At 46.8% G+C, this 25196-nt stretch overlaps 1 protein-coding gene across 1 annotated transcript in view; it reads left to right on the top strand.

The window, feature by feature from the left end:
* SCAMP2 (secretory carrier membrane protein 2) overlaps positions 1-23497 on the top strand; it is a 438214-nt gene extending 414717 nt beyond the window's left edge. Inside the window, exon 9 of the mRNA XM_069624513.1 lies at positions 20966-23497. Coding sequence (XP_069480614.1) covers positions 20966-21112 — 147 coding nt within the window. The 3' untranslated portion in view covers positions 21113-23497. The remainder of the gene's footprint in view (positions 1-20965) is intronic.
* Positions 23498-25196: the final 1699 nt, after the last annotated feature.

Here is a 25196-nt window from a genome sequence, read left to right as displayed (position 1 = left end):
AACTGTGGTCTCACGACCCGTGACGTGAGTTTCCTAGACCACGAGGGACGCAAGAGAGCGAATTACGTACATCAGTTACATATATACAAAATGCATATCATACAATCAGCTATGTCATGTTTAACACCCCCCTTTATTAAGTTTCTTTGAACTCGGCATGACGATGGACATTTCCGACGGGTATGACAATTATGACACTTTTGATGTCTATTCTAGTAACAATGTGCAATTAGAAAGTGCGGAGGCATCTTTTAGTTGAACAGAACACGGTGGTTCTGTTCTTGGAAGCAAGCTGCACACGGGGGAAGAGTCACATTCCAAGCTTTGCTATCTGAGGTACTATTCGTGTCCTGGGAGCCGACACGCTCTAAAGGGTTTTGCGAAGGGGGGCCTTAAGAAGAGCATCATTCAAGCCTTTAGCTGCTTTATTCTAACATATTCTACTACAGTACGAGACTGGCTGGCAGCTGTGAAATGATTAAATGCCCTGAAGCTCTCCCTCAAGGCTACAGAGAGGGAGCGTGGGCATTCCTTTCTGGGCTACTCATGAGGAGTTTCAACGAACTCCTCAGTCCCGCGATCTTGCCCTTTCATATTCAGACTACATTATCAGTTGAGCAGAGTAGGCAGAATCCGCAAGAATTGCAAGCTGCAAAGCAGTTTTAGACAGAAAGCAATGAGCAATGGTTAACAAGCAAAATGGCGATTCTTGCTACGTTTAAAATGGCCGCTTGTTGGTCATGCATAGCAGTCTGTATTTTCTATAATTCGGTGCATAAAACGGTTGGCCTACGGCCATCAAGTTACGTCCGTCATTCAAATGAAGGGTATTCACTTCTCCAGATTGTCATTAGCCTTAGAGACTGATCAGTTTCTGCATAAAAATGAGTACAAAGCAAGGGAAGTAAAGCAGAAGATTTTAATTGGCTACAAACTGTCAGGTCAGCAGTCAAAAGAAAGAAAAAGGGTATTCCATACAAGTATATAGGAGGAAAGCAGCAAAAAATATGTTCTAACTATATAATTGAGTATATTCCTACTGACCCAACGGTGCTTAGATGTGGTGTTCCATTCATCCCCCTGTTTGATGCAGTAAGATGAGCCCAGCGCAAATCCCGCTTTGTAAAGATTTTGTATTATTGCAGTGATGCCATGATGTCCTTGATCAAAGGCACAGGGTACAATTTTGGGTAGGCCACACAAGGCTGAAGGGTACCTTCTGTTTTGGTACAAAGAAAAAGGGAGCCGATGCTGGAGAACAAGGGTTGCTGTGTAACCTTGGAGATTCACTCCTCTGTGCCACTGAAGCTCTACATTTTGTAGCAGGGTAAGGGAGTGGATACAACCAAGCAATCTGTTTCTCAGGCAATACATTGATTGCACAGTCAAATCGACAATGAAGTGGAAACCTATGGTGCAGAAAATAATTTTGCTTAGTAGATTTCGAACTTCATGTTTGATGAACAGAGCTAAAAACAGCTCCTGGGTGTCAGGCATCATCCAGAAGGCAGAAGCTACCACTGGGGAGACACTCCCCTTTCCAACAGGCCCTCACACAAGCAGATTGTTGATTGAGGAAGCAATCCCCACTGGACCACCAGTAAGGTTGCCCCCCTCAAGCCAAACAGGCCCCCACCAAACAAAAAAAGGGGGCACAATGTTTTGCCTTCTTTGGGGGCAGATTGGTGCTGTTTTGCACCCATTTGCCCCCAAGGAAGGCAAACGAATTATTTGGGGCAGACGTGGGGGAGAATTAGGGTGCTGGGCCCATGCCTGTGGGCCAGCCCCTCTCAGTAATTCCCACCTCAGCCCCACCCTCCTTACCCAGGAGGGGCTGATACTTAATGCTTCCCTGGGGTGAGGGGGGAGTCAGAGTCTGGCCCCATTGTGCCACCCCTGGGAAGCAGAAAGGAGCACTAGACCACCAAGGAATTGATTTTGGGGGAGGATGGGGCATCCCAGATCAAACTACCCTACTACCCCCTATAAAAGCCACAAAGTGGCACAATGTTGTTTTGCCTTCTTTTGGGGGGGGGGGGGGGCAGGTGGGTGCTGTTTTGTACACATTCGCCCCCAAGGAAGGCAAAACAACATTCCACTACATAGTTAATTGCACACTGGGGGGTGGGGGGGGGTCGGATCACGGCAGGGGGACGGGCAGTCCTCTCAGGAATCTCCCGACACGGGGCACATCCTTTCTGCTTCCCTTGGGGAGGGGGGGGCATAATTGAGGGACTGGCCCAATCTTTCCACCTTTGGGAAGCCGAAAGGAGCACTAGGCCACCAGGGAAACAATTTTGGGAGTGGTGGCGGTTTGGCCCGTCGCAGCACGCCGGCCGTCCTGGATCTCTGGCCGAGCCACGTTCGAGCTTTTCCCTCCTGGGATGGGCGGGGGACCCGTTGGGACGCCCCATGATGGCTGATGGGTGGGGGAGGGGTCGGGGCAGTTTACACATGTGCGAGGCAGACGCCCAAGCCAGGGGAAGCTTCCCCCGGCCGTCCTAGAGCTCTGGCCATGCCGCATTACAGCTTTTTCCCTCCAGAGGGATGCAGACCCTACTGGGGCTCCCTAGAACCGACGCTGGAATTGGGGACGGTCGACCAACAAAGGAGACAGGTGGCCAAGACCGGGGCCATCACCCCTGACCATCCTGGAGCTCTGGCTGGGCTGAATTACAGCTTTTCCCTCTTAGAAGGGACGGGGGGACCCTGCAGGGAGTTCAATGGGAGCGCTGCTGGACTTGGGGACGGTTGACCCACATTGGAGACAGGAGCCAAATGCCAGGGACATCACCCCCAACCATCCTGGAGTTCTGGCTGGCCTGCGTTACAGGGGTTTCCCTCCAAGGAGCGATTGGGACCCTGCCGGGGCTCCTTGGAACAGCGCTGAACTTGGGTACGGTCGGGTTTCAGTCAATCGAGCCTTGTGCTCCATTGATTAACGGGGACCCCTTTTTCCAAATTTTTCAACGCCCCTCAATTTTGTCACGTTTCTTTGTGCAGGCTTCCAGAGGAAGATGGCGGTCATCTCATTTAGACCGTCCCCTCTGGACGCGAAGAAAGGAGGGGGAGGTGTTGAAGTCCTCCAGGGGGTTGCCAGTCAATTCGTCGAAAAAAATTGGTCGACCAGACAAATGGTCGAATCAAATTGGTCGAAAACCATTTCGTCGAATTTTTTTTTTTTTCTATTTTAACCCTTTTTTTTTTTTTTTTGGGGGGGGGGGGTCCCCCCCCAACCCCCTTTTTTTCTCTAAAAACCCATTTTTTAACAAAACGAAAACCCAAAAAATAAATATATAAATAAAAAAATGTTTTCGCCGAAATGGTTTTCGACCAAATTGCGTCGACCAAATTGCAGTCGACCAGTTTTTTTTCGACGAGTTGACTGGACACCGGTCCAGGGCACAGATATCTCCTCAGCTGAGGAGCAGGAACTAGTCTACCTCCAAACCATCCAGGAAGGCGGTGATGACGACGAAAACATTGAAGTCGCACCCTACAATGAGGGTGACTACGATGGAGACACTGTCGAGGAAGGTGACGGAGGGCCTCTGGACCGCCTAGAGAAGAAATACAGGGTGCTGGACTCTGCGCCGAAGTGCCTGCGGGCCCAGCCGTCACCAGACTCGGTGGTTTCTGCAGCGGCCAAGAAGTCATCGGGCTCTAGATCTTCAGCAGCGCCCACCCTTCCTGACAACGAAAGGAATAAATTGGATGCGATGGGAAGGCGAGTTACCTACTCTGCACCGACGACCATCAATGCCGCCAACGCCCTCCATCGTAGCGTGCTACGACCGGGAGCTGTAGTTCAAGCTCGCACATCTGCTGGACTTCCTCCCAGACGACAAGAGGTCCGAAGCGTTGGAGATTTTGCAAGAGGGTGAGGTGGTGGCAGACCACACCATCACGGTGGCCCCGGACAGGACATCACCAACGCGGGTCTCCGCTAGATGGGCAATGGCATTTGCCTTCGCCGCCGTGGCTGGCTCAAGGCCACCAACTTTCGGCAGGAGGTCTAGACGAGGGTTTTGGACATGCCCTTTGACTATCTTTTCGGGAAGGCTGTAGATGAGTCTCTACAGGCCATCAAGGCGGACACAGAGACGGCATGTGCCCTGGGCACGTTACAGCAGCGACGGCCGTCCTTTGCAATTCTCCCCGTTCTTCTAAGGGTTACAATGGGCTCCTTCTTACCGCCAACCCTCCCACTCCTCGGCCCAAGAGACCAACAGGGGCCGCTCCAAGGCCTTTGGAGAAGGACATTGCCGTTTCCAGGGACCCCAAGGCGGCACATCGACATCCAAGCAGAATGAGGCGACCGTGATGTCTGGCCCCAACCCGTGCACCCCTGTGGGAGGCCAGCTGGCGAACTTAGTCAGTGTGTGGAAGATCATCTCCACCGACCGTTGGGTGCTGGATGCACTTTCCCACGAACATACACTAGAGTTTCAACAGAAGTGTCCCCAACTACCACTGGTGGCCCGACAGGAAAACCACGTCCCTCGGCAGCTGCTGGAGGTTCTGGCCATGCTAAAGAAAGGGGCGATTGAGCTTGTTCCAAAGCGACTCTGCGGCTCCAGATTTTATTCAAGGTACTTCCTTGTGCGAAAGAAGACCTGGGGTTGGAGGCCCATTCTCGACCTACGATGACTAAACAAATACCTCAAGTCCAAAAGTTCTGAATGGTCCCTCTTCAACACGTGCTCGGAAAGCTAGAAAAAGGAGACTGTTGTCGTTGGACCTGGATGATGCGTACTTCCACATTCACAAGGGACACCGCAGGTTTCTGCGCTTTGTCGTTCAGGGGAAGCATTTACCAATTCAAGGCTCTACCTTTCGGATTGAAGTCAAAACCCAGAGTCTTCACCATGTGCATGGCGCCGGTGGCGGCCCATCTGCGACTACAAGGGATCCACGTCTAGCCTTATTTGGACGACTGTCTCCGGGCCGGCTCAAAGAGCTCTGCCATCGACCACACGGCGAGGACCGTTCGCATACTGACGGATCTGGGGTTATCATTGAATTATGCAAAGTTCTGCGTGACTCCATCGCGGGGCACGCTGTTCCTGGGATCCCAGCGCAACTGTTTCATGCCTACCGTCACTGTCGGAGGAGAGAGTGGCGGCCATCCTGGGAAAGGTGCAACGGCTGCTCACTCTGCAGATTGCCACAGTGAGGGCCATCAAGTCTCAGCTCGGCATGATTTCGTCCTGCATTTCTCATCCGGCTCTGCAGGTTACGGACGCGCTCTGTTAGGCAAGATTGTATGCAGTACCCTTTGGGTGCACTACATCAACCGTGACCAATAGGAACCCAACCTTTGGTATAAGTCTGTACTTGGACTAATGCTCTCAAAAATTGACTACTGTAATACTCTTCCTTGGCACCACAGAGCGTAACCTGAACAAACTACAAGTGCTTCAGAACAGTGCCTTGAGAGCGGCCTTGAGTATCCCGCGGCACTCTCATATATCCAGATACAGGCAAGATGCCCATTGGCTTCCGGTTAGAGACCGAATCACCTTAAGGTCTCTCATTATAGTCCACAACCGCCTGTCCATAGATGCCCCCAAGTACCTGGCAGTCAAGTTCAACAAACGCACATCAGCCAGACCCACCAGAACGCCATATTCTCATTGCCTAGCCATCCCTAAATTCTCCCTAAAAATAAAAAAAAAGCAGGCAGCTCCAGTTTCCCAGTCCTTGCTGCCAAACTGTGGAACACTATACCCCTGAACCTTAGAGCTGAACCATCCTTCTGGACGTTCAGAGCAAAAATGAACTCCTGGCTCGCCAACAAGAATGCCCCCTCTGTTTGACTTACTAAGCAATGTTTTACTCCTCCTGTGTGTGCCACTAGACCACTCTGTAACCCGGTCTTATGCTCTTACTTTTATATATGTATGTCCATATTCTTGCTGTACCATGCTCTAGGTCTCTGGCGCCCAGTTACTTCAGGGTTCGGCGCACAGTATAAATAAACTAAACTAAAACTACACAGGTTGGTAGTGTGGTCGAGTAGCCAGGCTTTTCTCAAAAGGGGTCAATGTGAGCTGTAGGAGAGTTGCACAGAGATTCACATTAAGTATTCAAATAAACTCTTACATTAATAATTGTTTAATCAAGAAACCTTATGTGCATCAGTCAGTTAGAATAAGCCTTATTCAGAAGGGAGCAATATAAAGCAACACACAAACGCACTCCAATAATACACACTCTTAGTTTTCTAAATCAGCAAATACCCATTTGGGATGGCATACAGGCACTACCTAAATCCTCAGGTGACTTCAATAGTTAGGGTGTTGTTGACATTAATATATCACTGTTGCATTTAGAATATTCTTGAGAGGAGAGAGAATAGTCATTCAGGGAGCCAAGCCTGCCAATGATAAGTTAGCAAAAGTCAAGGTGAACTGAAGCACATCTTGCAGGTAAGTAGAAAGTCTTTCACAATGTTTAAAGTCTTTGTAGAATAGAATAAATCAAAGTAGGGTGACAAGCTGATTAGGCTTGTGAGGTAAAGAAGCTGATAGCAACTCTACAAATGCAACCAACCAAGTCTCCAATGAGGACAAGTGGCTACACCACCAGAGGTAAGTTCTTCGACTGTACAGTACCTTTAGTTGGTAGAAAAAGTGCAGCCAATGACCTCTGTTCCTGTTCAGATCTGCAGATCCTGTTGTTCCGGGCCCCAGTCGTGGGGACAAGAGGGAAGAGAGGACTTCTGGGGACTCCTGCACTACAATCGAACGGTCCCCACTCGCAACCGGCAAACTTCAAACAAGTGGCACTTTGGTGTTTCAGCTCCTCGCGTCTACCGCAAATAGCAACACTGCATTTCCTGGCTGCCGAGATGGGATTTCCTTGCGTCTGGTGTCCTGCATTCTGTGGAGGGGGCTCGGGCTTGGTCAGTCCTGCTTCCTGGGAGTCCGGAGGATCTTCCTGGAGCTCATGGCCAGCTTAAAAGCAACACACACAATCTGGTGTTCCTCTCCCTGGCTATTCGGTTCCAGCAGCAACTGCAGTGGAATGTCAACCAGCTTTGAGAGGATGTCCAGGTGGCTTACTTTGGAGTGGATTGGTCCCACCAACTCAAAGAGAGAAGTCGTCCTTGCAGGGCTTCTCTGTCGATACGTATTTGGAGTTTCAGCACAGCAGCAGGGCTTCACCGGACAAACCAACGGTCCAGGAGTTGCAGCAGGCATCTTCTTCAAGTCCTTCTTCGGATTCCTTCATCCAGTGGTCGACTCTGCCTTCCAAGCCAAAAAGCCTTGCAGGTTTCTCCCATTCATTCCAGCATAGGAGTCAGTCACCCAGCAGGGACAGCCAACCGGCCAATCACCTAAGAGTGCATTCCTGTCTCCTAGTACATCATTTCAGCCTATGACGCAACCTCCTAGGTTTTTGTCTTAATCAAAGCAATTGTGTACATTATTCTCAGTCTGCTGCACAAATTCTTTTGTTTTTTGTTTGTGTTCCTTCGCCCGAGTTAGGCTTAATGCACAGTATCTTTACCTGTTGCATAACTTCATTTAGCTTTTTTGTGAAAAAAGACTTCCATTGATTTGCTATCTTTGTTATAACTAAGTTTACAAACTATACCCCTGAGCTAGTAAGGGCCAGATAGTTATAGTCTGCCTCTTTTCCAATTGAGTACAAATAATTGCATGTATAGATCTAGATCGTTATTAGAACCAGTGTTCTCTGTGCAAATTGGATGGATAAAGACTTTTGCTTAACGAATTGTTCTTGCTACCTTCTTCTTCTACTTATCCCTTTCCCCTTTATTTATTATTTTTTGTCCCCTTCCCTAACATAACTGAATGTATTTTGTTTATATTTGCAGATGTGTATATGTCTACCTATCTGTGTTCATATTGTCAATGTATGAAGCCAACAAGTGGCTATATTCGTGTTTTCACCTAAAAAATAAAAAATATATTTTCTTTACATATTGTTTCAATGTTGTATTATATGTGCTACCAACAATAGGCACAATTGAGGTTTATTTGATTGGTGATCTAAATATAGATATGTAACTGAATGATTTGTTTTGTTTCAGCTATCAGTTGAATATGCACTGACAGCTTCCTAAATCACATTATAACTTAAGCCTCTCTGGAACATCGGAACATCTTTTGTTATATCCTTGGAGACTAAACACAGGGAGTTTTGGGCAGCTCCCTCGCTTCCTGCCCCCACCAGACACCCTGGAGCAGGAGGCAGGTGTCACTCGCGAATCCCACCAAAGGCAAAATGAACAAATGGACGAAACCTGGTTTGACGCGCAGAGTAAATCTCAAGAAGGACCTTTCCACAAAGAAATGGCGAAAAAAGACGAGGGCATTTTCATAAAAATGGCACCCATGGGTGCTTTACTATTGCTGTGAACGCAGCCCGCGGTAAAAACACACAATGGTAGTAAAAAGTAAACCACTGCCACCAGCCATTCATCGAGGAAAGGGTTACACAAAAATGTTACATGAGAAGCTAGACAAAGGGGATACTAAGTAACCCCTCCAGCACCCTATTGTAAGATAGTGTGTGCTGGGTCTAGAAAGCTACAAAGGTAAGTGAAGTCAATTTCACTTTACTTCTCTGGAAAACAGTTGTTTATCCCAGAGAAGGTATTTAAACCTTGGGGAAATCTGAAAGACTTCCGCACTGAAGGTGCTGTGACGCACAATGTAAAAGATGATGCCTATGGAGTTTGTCAGACTCCACAAACAGAAGAAACCGCAATCAAAATCACATTAAAATACATGAGAGAGTTGGAAAAAGGGTCTCACTATCTCCAGGTTAAAAATTCAAGTCCTCAAAATCCAGCAAAGTTGCTGGGGGTCTCTAAGGTAGAGAAGAATTAGCACATTTCTGAGAATTCCGCCCAACACTCCCATTGCATGAGTTCCTCGACGCTTATTGGATTCAGGTGTCTGGAAGCTTCCAGGACAAGATGTTGCTCGGCGAGGGGCTCCACCGGGCGATAAGGTGGTAGGGCGCGCGCTCTCATCTAACCAGAGGCGTGGATTTCCAGGCCCCACCGCACTAGGAGACTAACGGCGGACACTTACCTGGAAGGATGGGGAGCCCACACTGGAAGTCTCCACGCCAGGGGCTTGTGGCTACCGGAGAAGATGTTGCACATCAATGTTCTGGAGCTACAGGCAGTGTTTTGGGCCCTCAAATCGTTCCTGCCATCCCTCAAGGGCAAAGTGGTGCGGGTCTTCACGGACAATACCACCACAATGTTTTACATTAGAAAACAAGGGGGCACCAGATCCCCAGCGCTCTCCAAGAGGTGCAGGACTTATGTTATTGGGCAGTCGCTCAGGGGATGTTCCTCATCCCATTTCATCTGGCAAGAGTAAAGAACACTGTCGTCGACTCTATGAGCAGGGAGCTTCGCTCTTGCCACGAGTGGAAACTTCAGCACGATGTGGTGGAAAACCTGTTCCTCAAATGGGGCAATCCCCAGATGGACTTGTTTGCGACGGCGACAAACACCAAGCAGGGGAGCTTGGGAGACGCATTCTCATTCCCTTGGGAAGGCCTCTTTCTGTATGCGTTTCCTCTGTTGCCTTTGTTACTTCGAGTCATCGGTCAACTCAAACGGTGCCGGTGCGAATGATCCTCGTCGCACCGGCGTGGCCAAGGCAGATATGGTTCCCGGACCTTCTCAGCATGTCAGCGTCCCCACCAGTCAAGCTGCCAGTGGTCGCGGATCTGCTCTCCAGGGAAAGAGGTGCCATTCTTCACCACGATCCAGGATCTCTGAAACTGAAGGCCTGGCTCCTGCAGTGCTAGAATTCGGTGGCTACAATCTCCCGGCGGACTGCAAGGAAGTTCTCGCCAAAGCTAGAGCATCGTCTACTTTGAAATGCTACGGTCAAGTGGAAGAGGTTTGCTATTTCGTGCCGTTCCCAGAAGATTGACCCACTGAGGGTCAAGGCCCCTCCGGTACTTCCATATTTGTTGTTGGCCAAATGGGGGGCTGTCCCACGCCTCCATCAAGGATCGTCTGGCAGCTATCTCCCGCTACACTAGATCTCCAGGACGACCATCCTTTTGGTCTCACCGATTGGTCAAGGAATTCATCAAGGGACTATTCCGCTTGTTCGCACCGGTGAAGGATCCGGCACCGGCATGGGAGCTCAATGTGGTACTTACTAGGCTCATGGGACCTCCTTTTAAGCCTAGGCATTCTGCACCGTTCAAGTTTTTGTCGTGGAAAACCGCTTTTCTCGTGGCCATCACCTTTGCACGACGAGTGGGGGAGATCCAGTCCCTCTCCTATAAATCACCTTACTTGACTTTCCACAAGACGAGGGTGGTGCTGCGGACGCACCCCTCCTTCATGCCCAAGGTGCTGTCAGACTTTCATCTGAACGAGCCCTTGGTGTTACCTGTGTTTTTTCCGACTCCTTCGTCCCAGCTGGATGTGGCTAGAGCGCTGAAGTTTTGTGTGGCCCACACAGAGTTTCCGGAAAACTTCTCAGCTTTTTGTGAACTTTACAAAGGCTTCCATTTCCAGGTGGGTCTCCGACTGTATCACTCACTGTCACGGGTTAGCAAACCGACCATTGCCTGGCCGTCCAAGAGCCCATCGCTGCTACTACGGTGTTCCTGTCTGGTGTGTCCCTGCTGGACATCTGCAGGGCTGCTACGTGGAGGTTGACGCACACCTTCACGAAATTCTACTGCGTCGACAGGAATTTCAGGGAGGAGTCCAGTCGGCCAAGCAATGCTGCCCAACCTGTTCGCTTGACGGCTAGTCTGGTGAGGAGGTAAGAGATTGCTTCTGTTGAGCCTTACCACCTCCTGTGGTAGTGCATGTGTGTACTGCTATGTATTCTTTATTCATGAGCATTTGAATTCATGCCAGACCCCATGCTGGAGAAAGAACACATTACTTACCTGTAACTGTTGTTCTCCAGCATGGGTCTGGCATGGATTCACATGTGACCCCTTCCTCCTGCCCCTCTGCAGTTCTTTTGGTCCTACTGCCACTTCACGTGCTACCAAATCTGAAGATGACTGCCAGAGGAGAGGCTTGGGTAGAGGGCAGTCAATGGCTGGGGGCAGTATGACCCAGAGTTCAGTGATTGGTTTATAGGAGAAAGACAGTTTGGAAATGAAACTGAAACTGTTTTTGTCTATTACCGAGGATTCCCAGCCTGACGACTAGGAATATTCATGAGCATGTGAATCCATTCCAGACCAATGCTGGAGAACAACAGTTAAAGTTAAGTAACTTGTTCCTTCAGCCACATTATCATTTGAACACAGATTTTTCCTTTTGCATACATTTATCCCTTTTCACAGTTATTCTATAAGTGCAAGGGCAGGCATTCTTTAAGTATAGGCCATTTTTATTTCGACTAAAAGACTGACTAGGACTGTTTTCTTTTTGATGGTAGAGACTACTCCCCTCTTAGTGTTAGGGCAAGTTAGGAGTTTCCGAACCCCACAAATATTAAATAAAGGTTTACAAAACATATTTCTTTTGTGTGTCTCTGCTTGCGATACCATGCCTCCCATACAGTGCCCACCCCTTCTCGGAGGGAAAACCTGTAATGCAGGACAGCCAGAACTCCTGCATGTTTGAGGGTGATGTCCCTGGCCTTTGGCGCCTGCTTCCCATGTTGGGCTACCATCCCCAAGTCCAGCAGCGGTCCCTGTGAACCCCAGCAGGGTCCCCATCCCTTCCCAGAGGGAAAAGCTGTTACACAGCCCAGCCAGAGCTCCAGGATGGCCGGGGGTGCTGCCTCTGAGCTTGGGCGTCTGTCTCCCTTGTTGTTCAACTGTCCCAAAGTTCAGCGGTGGTCCCAGGGAGCCCCGGCAGGGTGCCCATCCCTTTCCAGTGGGCAAACCTGTAATGCAGGCCAGCCAAAACTCCTGCATGTTCGAGGGTGATGTCCCTGGCCTTTGGTGTCTGCTTCCCATGTTGGGCTACCATCCCCAAGGCCAGCAGCGGTCCCTGTGAACCCCAGCAGGGTTCCCATCCCTTCCTGGAGGGAAAAGCTGTAAAGCAAGCCAGCCAGAGTCCCGAGACGGCTGGTGGTGCTGCCTCCAGGCTTGGGCACCTGTCTCCCATGTTGGTCGACCGTCCCAAAGTCCAGCGGCGGTCCCAGGGAGCACAGGCAGGGTCCTCATCCCTTCCCAGAGGGGAAGAGCTGTAACGTAGCCTAGCCTGCTCCAGAACGAAGGGGGTGATGTCCTCCTCAGCCTTGGGGACATCACCCCCTTCCTTGCTAAAGTCTGACCTCTTGGGATTCATACAGACATCTTTTTTCAGAAATGCATGGGGTTCCCTGTTTTCCTTTGTGGCTCCGACACCCCAGGGCCAAATTTGTGGGTTGTCCAGAAGACTAAAAAGTCCCCTTCCCGGACCCTTTGGTATACCAGTGGTTTAGCCTTTTCCCTTTGCGCCCTGGTCAGTGAACCGACACATGTGAGGTACCATTTTTATCGGAACATCTGTGGGAAGGTGGGAAGGCATTTGCTTTTGGTTTGGATAACGTTTTCATACATTTCCTACTGCACTTTATTACACAACCCTTTAATTTCCCAAATGTGATCTACATTTCTCCAGCATGGGGTCTGGCATGGATTCACATGCTCATGAATATTCCCTGTCGTCAGGCTGGGAATCCTCGGTAAAGAAAAAATCAGTTTCGTTTATGAACTGTCTTTCTCCAAATAACCAATCGCTGGTCTCTGGGGTCATACTGCCCCCAGCCAGTGACTGCCCTCTACCTAAGCCCCTCCTCTGGCAGCCATCTTCAGATTTTTACCGCACGTTCAAGTGTTGGGAGTCCTCGTGCTATATCTCGAGCTTTTACTGCGTTTTACGATTTTTCAAAGAGTTTAACCTCATTGTTTCAGTCAATCGAGCCTCAAGCTCCACCGTTTCTACTTCCGACCAACGGGGACCCGTTTCGGAATTTCCTACGCCCCTCAAGGGCGAAGTTTTGTTCGAGTTTCGCTTCTTGGAGGATTCCGGAAGATCTTTGAGGCCTACCCCGCGTGATCATGGCCCAGGACAAAGGAAACACGACGCCCGGATCCAAGCTGTTCAGGAGCTGCCCTGGATGCGGATTACAGAATGTCTTCAAGGAGGATGAGCATTCCCGATGCCTCTACTGCCTTCACGAAGACGAAACGCATGTGGAGAATGTGGCTAGAGTGCTGAAGTTCTACGTGGACCACACGAAGACCCTTCGGAAGACATCACAGCTGTTTGTGAACCTTGGACCTGTGAACCAAGGGAAGGCCCTCTCGAAGGCTTCCATTTCCAGATGGCTCTCCGACTGCATCATGCACTGTCACCGGTTGGCAAACTGACCGTTGCCCGGCCGTCCGAGAGCCCATTCAACCAGAGCGATTGCTGCTACCACGGCGTTCTTGTCTAGTGTGCCCCTGCTGGACATCTGCTGGGCTGCTACGTGGAGGTCGACACCTTCACGAGATTCTACTGCATCGACCGGGATTCCAGGGAGGAGTCCAGAGTCGGCCAAGCAGTGCTGCGCAACCTGTTCGCCTGAAGGTGGGCCTGGTGAGGAGGTAAGAGATGCTTAATGTTGAGTTGTTGATATGCTTAATGTTTAATGTTAAGCCTTGCCACCTCCCGTGGTTGTGCATGTGTGTACTGCTATGTATTCTTATATTCATGAGCATGTGAATCCATGCCAGACCCCATGCTGGAGAAGGAACAAGTTACTTACCTGTAACTGTTGTTCTCCAGCATGGGTCTGGCAGGGATTCACATGCGAACCCTCCCTCCTACCCTTCTGCGGCTCTTCTCTTGGCCCTACTACCACTTTACCTGCTACCAAATCTGAAGGTGGCTGCCATAGTAGGGGCTTAGGTAGAGCGCAGTCACTGGCTGGGGGCAGTAGGACCCGTAGACCAGTGATAGGGTATTAGGGGAAAGACAGTTCAGAAACTAAACTGAAACTGATTTTTTCTTTACCGAGGATTCCCAGCCTGACGGGGAATATTCATGAGCATGTGAATCCATGCCAGACCCATGCTGGAGAACAACAGTTACAGGTAAGTAACTTCTTCCTTAGTCGATGCTTTCGGCACTTTATGCTTTTGTAACCTGCGTATGTCACCTATCCATCAAAAGGTCTGCCTGTGCTGTTTGGAAAAATGTATGCTTGCCATTCTTCACCACATTTTTTTCCCCTCATTTTCAAATGCAAGTACATCTATTTAGGCTGTCAGCATACAAATCCTGTGTACCATGGCTCCATTTTTGGCTTATGGTTTTGCTTGTTTTGCGAAACATTACAGCAAATGTGATTTCCTAAATACAAAAGTCGGGGGGGGGGGGGGGGGGATGTAGCTTTGCATGGATTTTCTCAATATTCACTCAAGTAATTACTTCACAAGTCCAAACATGTCCAGCACATACCTTTTTTTCTGTAATTTTTCCAGTTATACCAAACAATGGGAATTTTAGCTGCATAGTTGTCTGACCTGCACAAAAAACCCCTTCCTGAACTTGGAATTTTGTGTACTTTTCAGTGTGTCTTTCTGTCTTCCCATTCAGCTTTCATACCCTCCGCTTCCATTCTGTCCAAGCATGTCCTATTGAAAAATAAATGGAAAAATCGTGTACTTCTCACAAAAATGATGGTAACCTTATAAAAAATGTTTCTTTTGTTTCCACTCAACGTGTTCTTGAGAGCTTGGACAATGGCAAATTCAGAACAAACAATTTGTTCCTAGAACCTTACAAGGAAAGAACCACAGGCTTCTTTGTACATCATTAGTTTAGCCTTTTCTGAAAAAACTAAACATTTTCCCTTTTTTATTTTCTCAACCCCCCCCCTAAAGCAAACTAGGAATCCTTGGTGGTGGTAGGACCGCCTACATGTGGGAAGAAAAGGGTGCAAATTTGGCCAGGAAATGTCCAAAAAAGGGCTTGAAAACCCTCAGGAGTTAAGCGGTTAATGCCACATATGCATGTTTGTAAGGCACCAGGTCTGGAGAGCCAAAATTAGCTCCTGGTAACTGTTGGTTTTAAGGTAACCAGACTTTCCTAGGGTAGAAACAGGAGCTAAATAGCTCTCAGCTCACAGAAATGTTGAACCCTGCAAAGGAATGGTATTCCACTGTTATCTAGAGTAATGGGCACAACTGACATGCACTGTTTTGGTTGCTGGATAGACCAGGAATACAGCAGGGGACAAGAGGGTAAAGTGAAAAGGTTGGAGTTGAGTAGGAGTCTGGGTGGCCTAATTGATAAACCGATTCTTTGTTCATAAGCCTAGGAAGGTCCAAAACAATAGGATAAGAATCGATTGAATGACTTTCAGGGCGATCAACTCTGTAACTTGGTTAATGGGCAGACGTCGGAATGTTTTTTTTGATAGCTAGGTCCCGAAGACAGGGGTGTACCATCAATGAATTACCACAAACCTAGTTAAGTACTTATTTTCAGAGGTGTGCCGTGTTTTTGGTCAAAGCACTGATTGATGTAGGGGCCTGAATCAATGAGGACTATCATGGTGACAGGTGACGAGGTTCATGATAGTCGTATGTCTTGTGCCAGCAAGCATCAGATTCTTTGTAGCAAGAGGGGTGTGATCTTCCGGGTTTGTTTTCTTCCCATCTGATAACAAGCCCATCAGTGTCCTACCAGTTTGGGCCAGTGGAGTGGGCATGAGCCCCAGGTAGTGCCCAGTTCCTCTGCCGTAAAAGCACAACCGTTGCATTCATTTATCGTCTTTTCTTCTCATTCTCAGACAAAGGTCCACACATGTTGAACAGTGTTGCATGGGCTCCCTGGATCACTCTTCTGGGAATCGGGCATGGTGAGGGATGTCCTTAATTTGTGCAGTTCTTGCCTTTTTATGTCGCCTCTCCTTTCTGATAACAGATCTTTTGGCGTGCTTGCAAATCCGGGAGTTTCAGGCACAGGCACTAATTTGTTGTTATATTCCACCTTGAGGCCTTGGCAGATAAGGCTCTCTGTGTAATCTCGGGCCATTGAGTCATCCGCTCACTAACGGATACAACTGATGTACGTTACTTGGTCCTGATGCCCCTACTTGATATCAACCAGTTGGTGTTGTGCTTTGGCTATCAAGTTCAGCGACTGAAACCCCAAAAAGGGCATCTCTAAATCCCCAAAATTATTAAGGATAAGAATGTTGGCCAACACATAAGGGGAAGCCCAGGCGAGCACGTTTTCCGGTGAGATTGCCCAGTGTATGTACTGTGGTAGGTCAGAATTAGTAGCTGGACAAGGTAGTATTTTATTTGAACCCTTGTATTCTTTCTTCAATGCAAAAAAAGGCCTCATCTTTCCCTAGGAAAAGATTGTATGTTGTACTCTGAAAAGAAACGAGCAAAAGTGTGCTTGTCAGGATGTATTTACATAAAAGTCCCTGGTCCAGAATCCTATTCTAACCTAGTTTATCTACAAACCTCTAAAGTAAACACAAATACAGTGCAGGCATACTTTGGGCCCTTGCTCGAAAAAATGGGGCTGCTGGTTTCTGACACCCACCCTTGAGTCTCTTTACCATAGGCCTGTACCTGTCTGCACAGTCCCACACATGCATTTCATACTGCTGGAGCATTGGTCCAAACTCCAGCGTGCTGTTCTTTCCTCCCTCCCCCCCCCCCTTACCCCTCTTGTCCCCCTTCCTCTTTCTCTTCCACTTTCTTTCTCATTCTCTTTTTCCTTTACTCTTTCTCCCTCTTTCTCGACGGATAGATTGAAAAGACACAAAGGTTGTGTGTAATAGGAACCGGTGTGCAAAAAGGAATTGCAATTGGTATTCCCTTTCTTCAACTTTTTTTTAATGCAACCTGAGGGCTTTGGACTAGGGGAAATAGTTTCTGGAAGTGACCTTTCCTTTACTGTCCAGTGCAGAGTTTGTAGCTACAGCTCAGCAGTAGGATTGGTTCAAGGTTGACACCCAAGTGACATTTAAACTAGGAAAACAAATTCTCACCCTTAAACATGGACTAATTATATAATTAAAAAGCATGTGCACATACAGGCCCCCATTAACTAATCTCTGCAGACATCCTATGTTCTAAACCTACAGTTTGTTTCTCAGCTTTCATTGAGGGAGAGGCCACTGGCGATGATAGCTCATGCTCGGCTATTTCTCGTTAATTTGGAAAGTGTTTTTGTGTACAAACATTTTTTGTTTCCAGACTGTTTTGGATGAGACTTTCTCTTTCATGCTGAACAGTTGGCTGTATTCCTGTGTTCTGGGCAGCACCACAGATGTCGCTTTCTCAAAACCTGGAACAAGTGTTTGAGAAGAAATGTGGGTCAGGGGAACTCCCACAAGTTGAGTCGGTTGCAGCCCCATCAGGGGGATTCCTGCCAATTGTGCCCAGGTTTGTTTACAAAAACTGGGGAGTGTAGAGGCTTTTGGCTTGGCGGCATTTGTCTGGGGGTGAGAAGTGTGTTAAAGACCCTAAAAACACTGCAGTGTGGAGGGGACGACAAGGAGAAAATGCAGGTGAAATAACATTGAAGCCTAAGTGCCCCAAAAGTTAAGGGAGCCCCACCCAGATCTCCCTCAAAATCACTAGTAAAATACAGTAGACTAGGTAGTCATGGAGGAAGAAAATACTGATGTTGCTGCCTTTTTCTTCTTTGGGAGAAAAATGTACTTAACACCTGTTGTTCAGGAAACTTTGCAAAGATTAGATTATCAGACAAGGTCTGGGCAGATTAAACACCTATCTGTCACTCTATATGCAGTAATAGTCCTCTCCCAAAACAAGCCTGCATCTCAAATCCCAGAAATATGGGTCAAGGGCTCCTTGAACTCTAATTATATATATATATGTGGCTTCACTCTAAGTATGTGCACCAACTATACCACACCAAATAGATTCCAATCTATTTCCCTAGGCCTTTTATAGTGCAGGTTTAGAACGTCTGATGCTGGACCTACCATGTTCCTGTGTCCCCCAAACCCACCATGTTTCTGTTCCCCTAACCCCACGTACACGTCTCCTGTGAGGAGGTGTTGCATTTAGCAAGATTGATGGGTTTCTTATTGATATCACCATTGTGCTGACCTTTCTAAAATGGTCAGGTGGTTTGCGGGCCAAGCACTTACTTAGCCTGGCCTGGAGAAAAGTGGTAATGGTTCGGTGCCTGGTGCTCCTCTGAAGCTGCGGTGCTCATAGAAAAGATGTGGCCTTTTGCAATGAAATGGGGGACCACCTAATACCAAACAGTTTGTTTGGCCAGAGCTAGCGGTATCCAGATGCATTATAAGTACTTACTCATGAACTCTTCCCTAGCCTCTCAGGCAGTAGACTTCTAGGATTTGGTGACTACTCCGAAATGTGCTAATTCCTCTCTACCTTAGGGACCCCCAGACCTTTTGCTGGACTCTAGGACTTTTACATTTTTACCCTAGAGAGAGTGAGACCTTTTTCCCCACTGCCTGTATTTTTCTGTGATTTAACACCGTTTCTTTTTGGTTCTGGAGTCTGACAAACTCCACAGGCATAATCTTTGCATTGTGACACACTGCATCTACAGTGCAGTGGCACAAGGAAGTCTCTTAGATTTCCCAAATGTTTAAATACCTTCTCTTAGATAAACGACTGTTTCCAAGAGCAGTAAAGTGAAATTGACTTTATTTACAATTTGTGACTTTCTAGACCCAGTGCACACTATCTTACCATATGGTGCTGGAAGGGTTACTTAGTATCTCCTTTGTCTAGTTTCTCATGTAACATTTTTGTTACCTTTTCTAGATTTAATGGCTGGTGGCAGTGGTTTACTTTTTACTACCATTGTGTGTTTTTACCGCGGGCTGCGTTCGCAGCTGCTGTAAAGCACCTATGGGTGCCCATTTTGTCAAAATGGCCTCAGTCTTCTTTTTTTGCCATTTCTTGCTGGAAAGGTCCTTCTTGAGATGTACTCTGTGCACCAAAGAGTGTAGCCCGCCTCTGGCTCCAGTATGTCTGTCAAGGACAGGAAGTGAGGGAGTGCCCAAAACTCTGTGCTTAATCCAATTGGTTACAGGATAGCATCCAAAGGTGATTGGCCAGATGGCTGTCTGGGAAGGACAGCCACCCTGCTGTGTGATTGACAGCTAGGCTGTAATGAATGGGAGAAACCTGCATAAAAGGCGAGGCTTTTTGGCTAAGAAGGCAGAGTCGACCACTAGACGAAGGAATCCAAAGAAGAACTTGGAAGAGACGCCTGATGCAAATACTGGACCGTTGGTTTGCCCGGTGAAGCCTTGCTGCTGTGCTTAAGCTCTGAATTCGCCTCGATAAGCCCTGCAAGGACGACTTCTCCCCTTGAGTTGGTGGGACCAATCAACTCCAAAGTGAACCCGTTTGGACATCCTCTCAGAGCTGACTGTACTTCCGCTGCTGCTGCTGGAAATGAAATGCCAGGGAGAGGAACACCAAACTAAGTGCATCATTTTTAAGTCTGCCCGTTCTTGTGGAAGATCCTCCGGACTCCCAATAAGCAAGACTGACCAAGCCTGAACCACCTAAACAGATTGCTGGACCCCAGATGCGCGGAAAGTCCAGAGTGGTATCCAAGAGTCAGCGGTGGTGCGATTTGGTGAAACGCGAGGAGCTGAAACCGCAAAGTGCCGCTGAATAGAAGTTTGTCCTTTTCTGCTGCTGACCGTGCCATTGCAGTGTAGGAGTCCTCAGACGTCCTCCCTCTTGTCCCCACGACTGAGGCCCAGGAACAACCGGATCTAGAGAGCTGCACAGGAACAGAAGCCAGTGGGAACCATTTCTTTTAACCAGAGGTACTGTAAGGTTTGAGAGGATTTACCTCTTGTTGTAGCCTTACTTGATCTCAGCTAAGACTTATATTGGTTGCTTCTGTAGAGTTGTTTGCATCTTCTACCTCTCATAAGCCTCCCAGCTTGTGACCCTATTTGATTCTAATTTTTGTACAAAGACTTCTAAAACATTTTGCAAAACTTTTACTTGCGTGCAAGAAATGCTTCGACTCACCTAGACTTTTGCCCAACTGACATTGGCTGGCCTGGCTCCCTGAATGACTCTTCTCTCCTCTGCGTGTGTTTTACCTTCCCTTCAGGAAAGGGTTAATTTACTTTGCATTGGGGGAATCAAAAGTATTTACCTGCTTCAGAATATTTGTGTGATCTCTTGTTTGTATTCTGAAATCTCTTTACTTTAACACGCATCTCATTATTGCTCTAACTGTACCAATGATGTGTCCTAATTATTTAAGTCACCTGAGGGTGTAGGGAGTGTCTGTGCCATCCCAAATAGGTATTTGCTGATTTAGAGAAACTAGGAGTGTGTATTATTGGAGTGCGTTTGTGTGCTGTTTTATATTGCCCCCTTCTGAATAAGGCTTATTCTGACTGATAAATTAATAATTGTTTAATCAAGAAACCTTGTGTGTGTTTATTTGGATACTTGTCACTGTGAATCTCTGTGTAACCACCCTACTGCTCACATTGACCCCTCTTGAGATGAGCCTGGCTGCTCAGCCACACTACCAACCTGTGTAGTACAGACTTATACCAAAGGTTGGGTTCCTATTACCGGGAGGTAAGGGTTGTTGTAGTGCACCCAACGGATACTGCTCCAAATCTTGCCTAACATCGTACATTCAGCTTATGAAGAGTGCCCAGGAAGGGCTTTTACTTGGGTTGAGCCTCCCTTTGGTTACTATTTAGCTAATCTGTCGCAGTCCATTCTCCCTTGTGTTGTCGATTTCATCATTGGCGTATATGTACCAAGTGCTATTGTTTTGTACCTTTTGATGTTGCATCTGATTTGATTGTGGGTATTATGAACAATGTCTTTTTTTTTCTTTATAAAATATTAAATGTAGGTGAAGAAAGGGAAAATAACCTGCTGCTAAACTGAGACCTATGTTTGATAGCTGCATATTGAGCGCCTTAGAAAGAATTCTGGTCACTCAAAAAACCTTATTGTGTGGTTCTTTGTCTCTCTTCAGGTGCACTCTATCTTCCGTCGGAGTGGAGCCACTTTCCAGCAAGCTCAGGCAGAGTTCTCCCAGGGTGTCCTCTCAAACCGGAATGTTCAAAATGCAGCAGCTGGAGCTGCCTCTTCCGCAGCACGGAACGCCTTCCAGCCTAACTAACCGCCACTCCTTTGCCTCCAACGCCCTGTTTTTAAAGAAGATGCACTTTCTGCGGGTACCAAGTGAACGTCAGAGACTATTCGCCTCCTGCATTCAAGGGAAAAGAACTTTGCCCTTACGGTTTCATCTCCATGCATCTACATCGAGGAAGTTACCTTGCCAGTCAGCAGAATGGAAGCTTTCCCAAAATGACTTGATTTACACAAACCCATATCTATCGAGATATACACAGCGAAAGGAAGGGGAACTCTCTCTTTTGCCTCCCCCCACTTCTTACCCCCTCCCCCAACCTAGAGCAGCAGTAGATGCAATCACAAACTGCTTATCATTATTGTTTTGTACGTTTTAAGATTTTATATTTTCCTCCTACACTAGTCTTTTTTTACTCAATTAGGCAAATTTTGCTTGGAAGCAATTATTTCTAATTCTCCAATTGAAGAATGGAAGAGTTTAACGTCTGGTTTCTTTATTTGATGCAATGCCACAGTTCATGTTCTTAGCCTGTTGGGGCTGCTGGCTGCAGCGGGGACATAGCCATTGTCGTGGGTACTATATTTCCCTTGAGTTTGATCTGCAGAATTGTAAATGGGGAGGTAGTGAGCTATGGGATTGTGCACTGCTGTTGAAATACCCTTTAAAGTTGTAATGGACTCTGCACCAATCCTTATAATTGCCTCGCTTAGATTAAACCTACCAAGCACTATTTGCAGGACTGAAGTATTCTACTTTAGTGCTCTGTTGAGTATGTTCGTTAGAAAACAAACTGCAGATTTTGGTCACTGAAAGGCCCAACTCCTGAGTTTTTCTTGATCTCTTTTCCAGGCACAAGCTACTAATGAGAATGATGCTTGTGTGGTTGCCCAGACCTTAACTGTTAGGGCAACTTGTTATTTCTCAGACCAGAAGTGGTGTGGCTGCCGTTGGAACTAGAGGAGCCGCTTGTGATCGCCTAGCCAAGAAATAATTCTTGGTTCATTGATCACAGCATCCAAATACTGGAAGAATGCTAGAAATTTTCAACTGCTGACATTTGGTGGAGCCATCATTTTTAGCGTTAACCCGATTAACATGTGGCATTAAAAATGCAAAATGACAATGGCATTGACGAGCACAAAAAATATTACGTTGCTTAGGCTCTAAAACCAGCTTTATAGTCCTCCTATTACATTTGTGGTCCTTCCTAACACTTCCCCTGTTCCTGTACTGGAACAGTGAAAACCTACTGCTGCACAACTGCATTTGGTGAGGCAGTGATGCAGAGGTAAAAGGCTACAACTGATAATGTGTGGCTCAAAGATCTTTTTGTGCCAAGACCAAGTCCCAGGTTGTCTGTCAGTAAGATGTGTGTAAAGGATGAGCAGTGTAAGGAATGTGTGGTGCTTGAGATGCCATACAGAAAGAAGCTTGTCCGCTAGAGATCGGTCATATGCATCTTGGACTAATTCCTCTTCCTCAGTATCGATAACTTATTTTGCTCCTGATCTTAGAGCCATGCCCAGGGCAGGCTCTAGGACAAGACAATGTTTTTATGTGTGTTCAGTAAACAACAAAGTGGTGGTTTGGTCGCTGCATCTGGCCGCTAAAAGCGGCATTGGTGAAAAGCTGGTGGAGAAAATATCTGACTTAATGCAGTCCCACCACACAGCTCAATAGCCTACCCTAACCCCACCATGAAGACGTTTGCCGAAGACAATGGGTGGCGAAGTTAAGGTGTGTGGTTTGATAGCAGTTTTAGCTGTAACTGTTCGACAATTCATAGGAAAATGAAATGTTTGGCTACATAAAACTTGGTAAACAAACTGTCACACTGCCCCTTGGAAATTGTACCAGAGGAGTTTGGTGGATGCCTTGTTTGGCATATATATGTTTGAATCCGATCTGCCCTCCTCAGAGAGAGGATACATGAAGCTTTTGGGAAATATGCATGCTTAATATGGATGTAAGGGCTATAATAGATCGCTTGCCTACATCCTTTAAGTTTTTCATAGTGCAGCATTTTGGCAAATGTAGCTTCTTGGAGGATGTGTTTGGTCTCAAAAACAGTGATTTCTGCAAGAATCTAGTATCAACTGTGGTGAGGCACAACCCAAAAAGCAAGATAAAAAGACAAGATATATTAATGTAGGTGTTAATTGTTGTATCCTGGCTATTTTGTTTTTAAGAAAGAGTTGTTGCAGCGAATATATAGCAAGGTATGCACAATGCAAACATGATAAATATTTAACATCACAGTTTGATATGAGCATGTTACTTGCCTGTGATTTGTTGACCATCACTTGGATACCAGTACCTGCCTGGTCCCTTTTTAAGAACGTGATGGTCGTTGCTTTTCCTTCCTTTCCTTTGCTCTTTAAATCCTCTGAATAAATCTTCTTGCCCACCGGACCTGGATTCATATGAAATGGCATTTCCCCCATAATCCTTTGTTAGCAATTCTGATCTTGGTGCAGTATGTTTGTCATGCATAATAGCTAACAAATGTCTATTTATACTTGTAATTGATAGTTGATTCTGGACACAAATGTAAACCCAGCTGATTAATACGCTGTATATGGCCCACTGGTTCTGTGCTACCTGTGTTGATTTCCCTCTTACCTCCAAATGCTATGTTTTCTTCACATGAAAAACGTTACCAAAGCACAGAGCTTATAGTTGTGTAGACCAACCCTTTTTTAGCTGTTAAACCTAACGAGTCTCTGTTTGGCTGTGAAGCGTGTGTCAGTTCTGAACTTTCTGGCAAAGTCGCTGGTGACGGATTGTGGTGTATGTGGTGATTGGCTAGTCTTCTTTCACTTATCTGGCAGCTGGACTATGAGCTGGTCATGAGCTTTGGAGTGCTTGGTCTTGCCTATTTCCCAATGGTCTTGGTCAGAATTGGTTCTTTTGATCAGGACTCATCACTTCTGACAATTATCCAGGTATGAGACACCTCAGCCTGTTGATAATTGGATTGCTGCCTTGTGCCCACCAAGGGGATGTGTCTCCGAATAACTAACACACTAGTCTATTTCTCTCTCTCATCAGTACTGCAATAGATTGCTCATCCCTGGGTCAGTTATCTGGCATCCTGATGCATTTTTACTGCTTCCAAGGTGTCCATGTGCAAAAGTATATGTTGGTGGCATTTCTACAAACCTAGAAGCAAGATGAACTGATGTTCATAAATGAACTAGATAATTGCTCCAAAATATTCACGCTACGTGGGGTCGGGCATCAATCTTATACGATTATCACTCTTCAACTTAAGTCCATCAACCTTTTGATCATGTCACCCTTCAGACCTTCTTTCCTAATGTGTCATCTTACCCTCCCACACCTACTCTGCATGTTTTTGTTTTAAATTAACTTTTCTGTCTCCTTGAGTTCTTGAAAACTTTGATTATATTCTTTACCCTCTGAAGCTAGAGCTCTGTCGATCCACAAATACCACTGAAAACATGCAATGTTTTGTGTGTAATTTTTACCTAGCTTCAGTACTCTCTAAGGAGACTGCTTATTCACAGCATGGTCTGTTTTTGTACAGCGAAAAGTGTAAGCATTTGTTCCCCTGGAGAGACGAGATTAGTTCACTGTTGGACCTCTTGAACACAGTATGTTATTTACTGCCATACCAACCCAGGTGTTGAATGTTTTACTGTATAATCATGTACTGTCTAGAATTCCACTTTTTAGCATTCTTAATGAATTTGTTTCATGGCTTTTTCTTTACTTTCCATTGTCAAAAGAACATACTGCGTGGATGAATTATGTAAAGGAGGTGGAGGACATATTACTTGTTTTGTGGACGGTTGTGAAACTCCCCTAAACCATTTAGACGCATTGAATCCCCAGCCAGCACCAGTGACCTCCTGAAGTATCTGTTTCAAAATAACAGCAATTCCTGCGGGCTGGGTGCAATGGAGGGTTTTTGTTTAGATCTCCCGCTGCTCACAAATGAGGTGGAGGATTGCACACTCTATCTTCCCACATCCCTGTGGTTTTTATGTCCTGGATAAGCCTATCATATGTCTTCTGATGTTTGTTTTGTCAGTCTTTCCGGCAGAGTCAAGAGGCAGCGCTCTTGAAGCATGATTTGTCTAGTGTG

The sequence above is a fragment of the Ambystoma mexicanum genome, chromosome 11, assembly GCF_040938575.1.
Source record: "Ambystoma mexicanum isolate Mex_15411 chromosome 11, UKY_AmexF1_1, whole genome shotgun sequence".
Classification (NCBI taxonomy): Eukaryota; Metazoa; Chordata; class Amphibia; order Caudata; family Ambystomatidae; genus Ambystoma; species Ambystoma mexicanum.
Note: the sequence above shows the minus strand (reverse complement) of the source record. Positions and strands in the feature narration are given on the sequence as shown.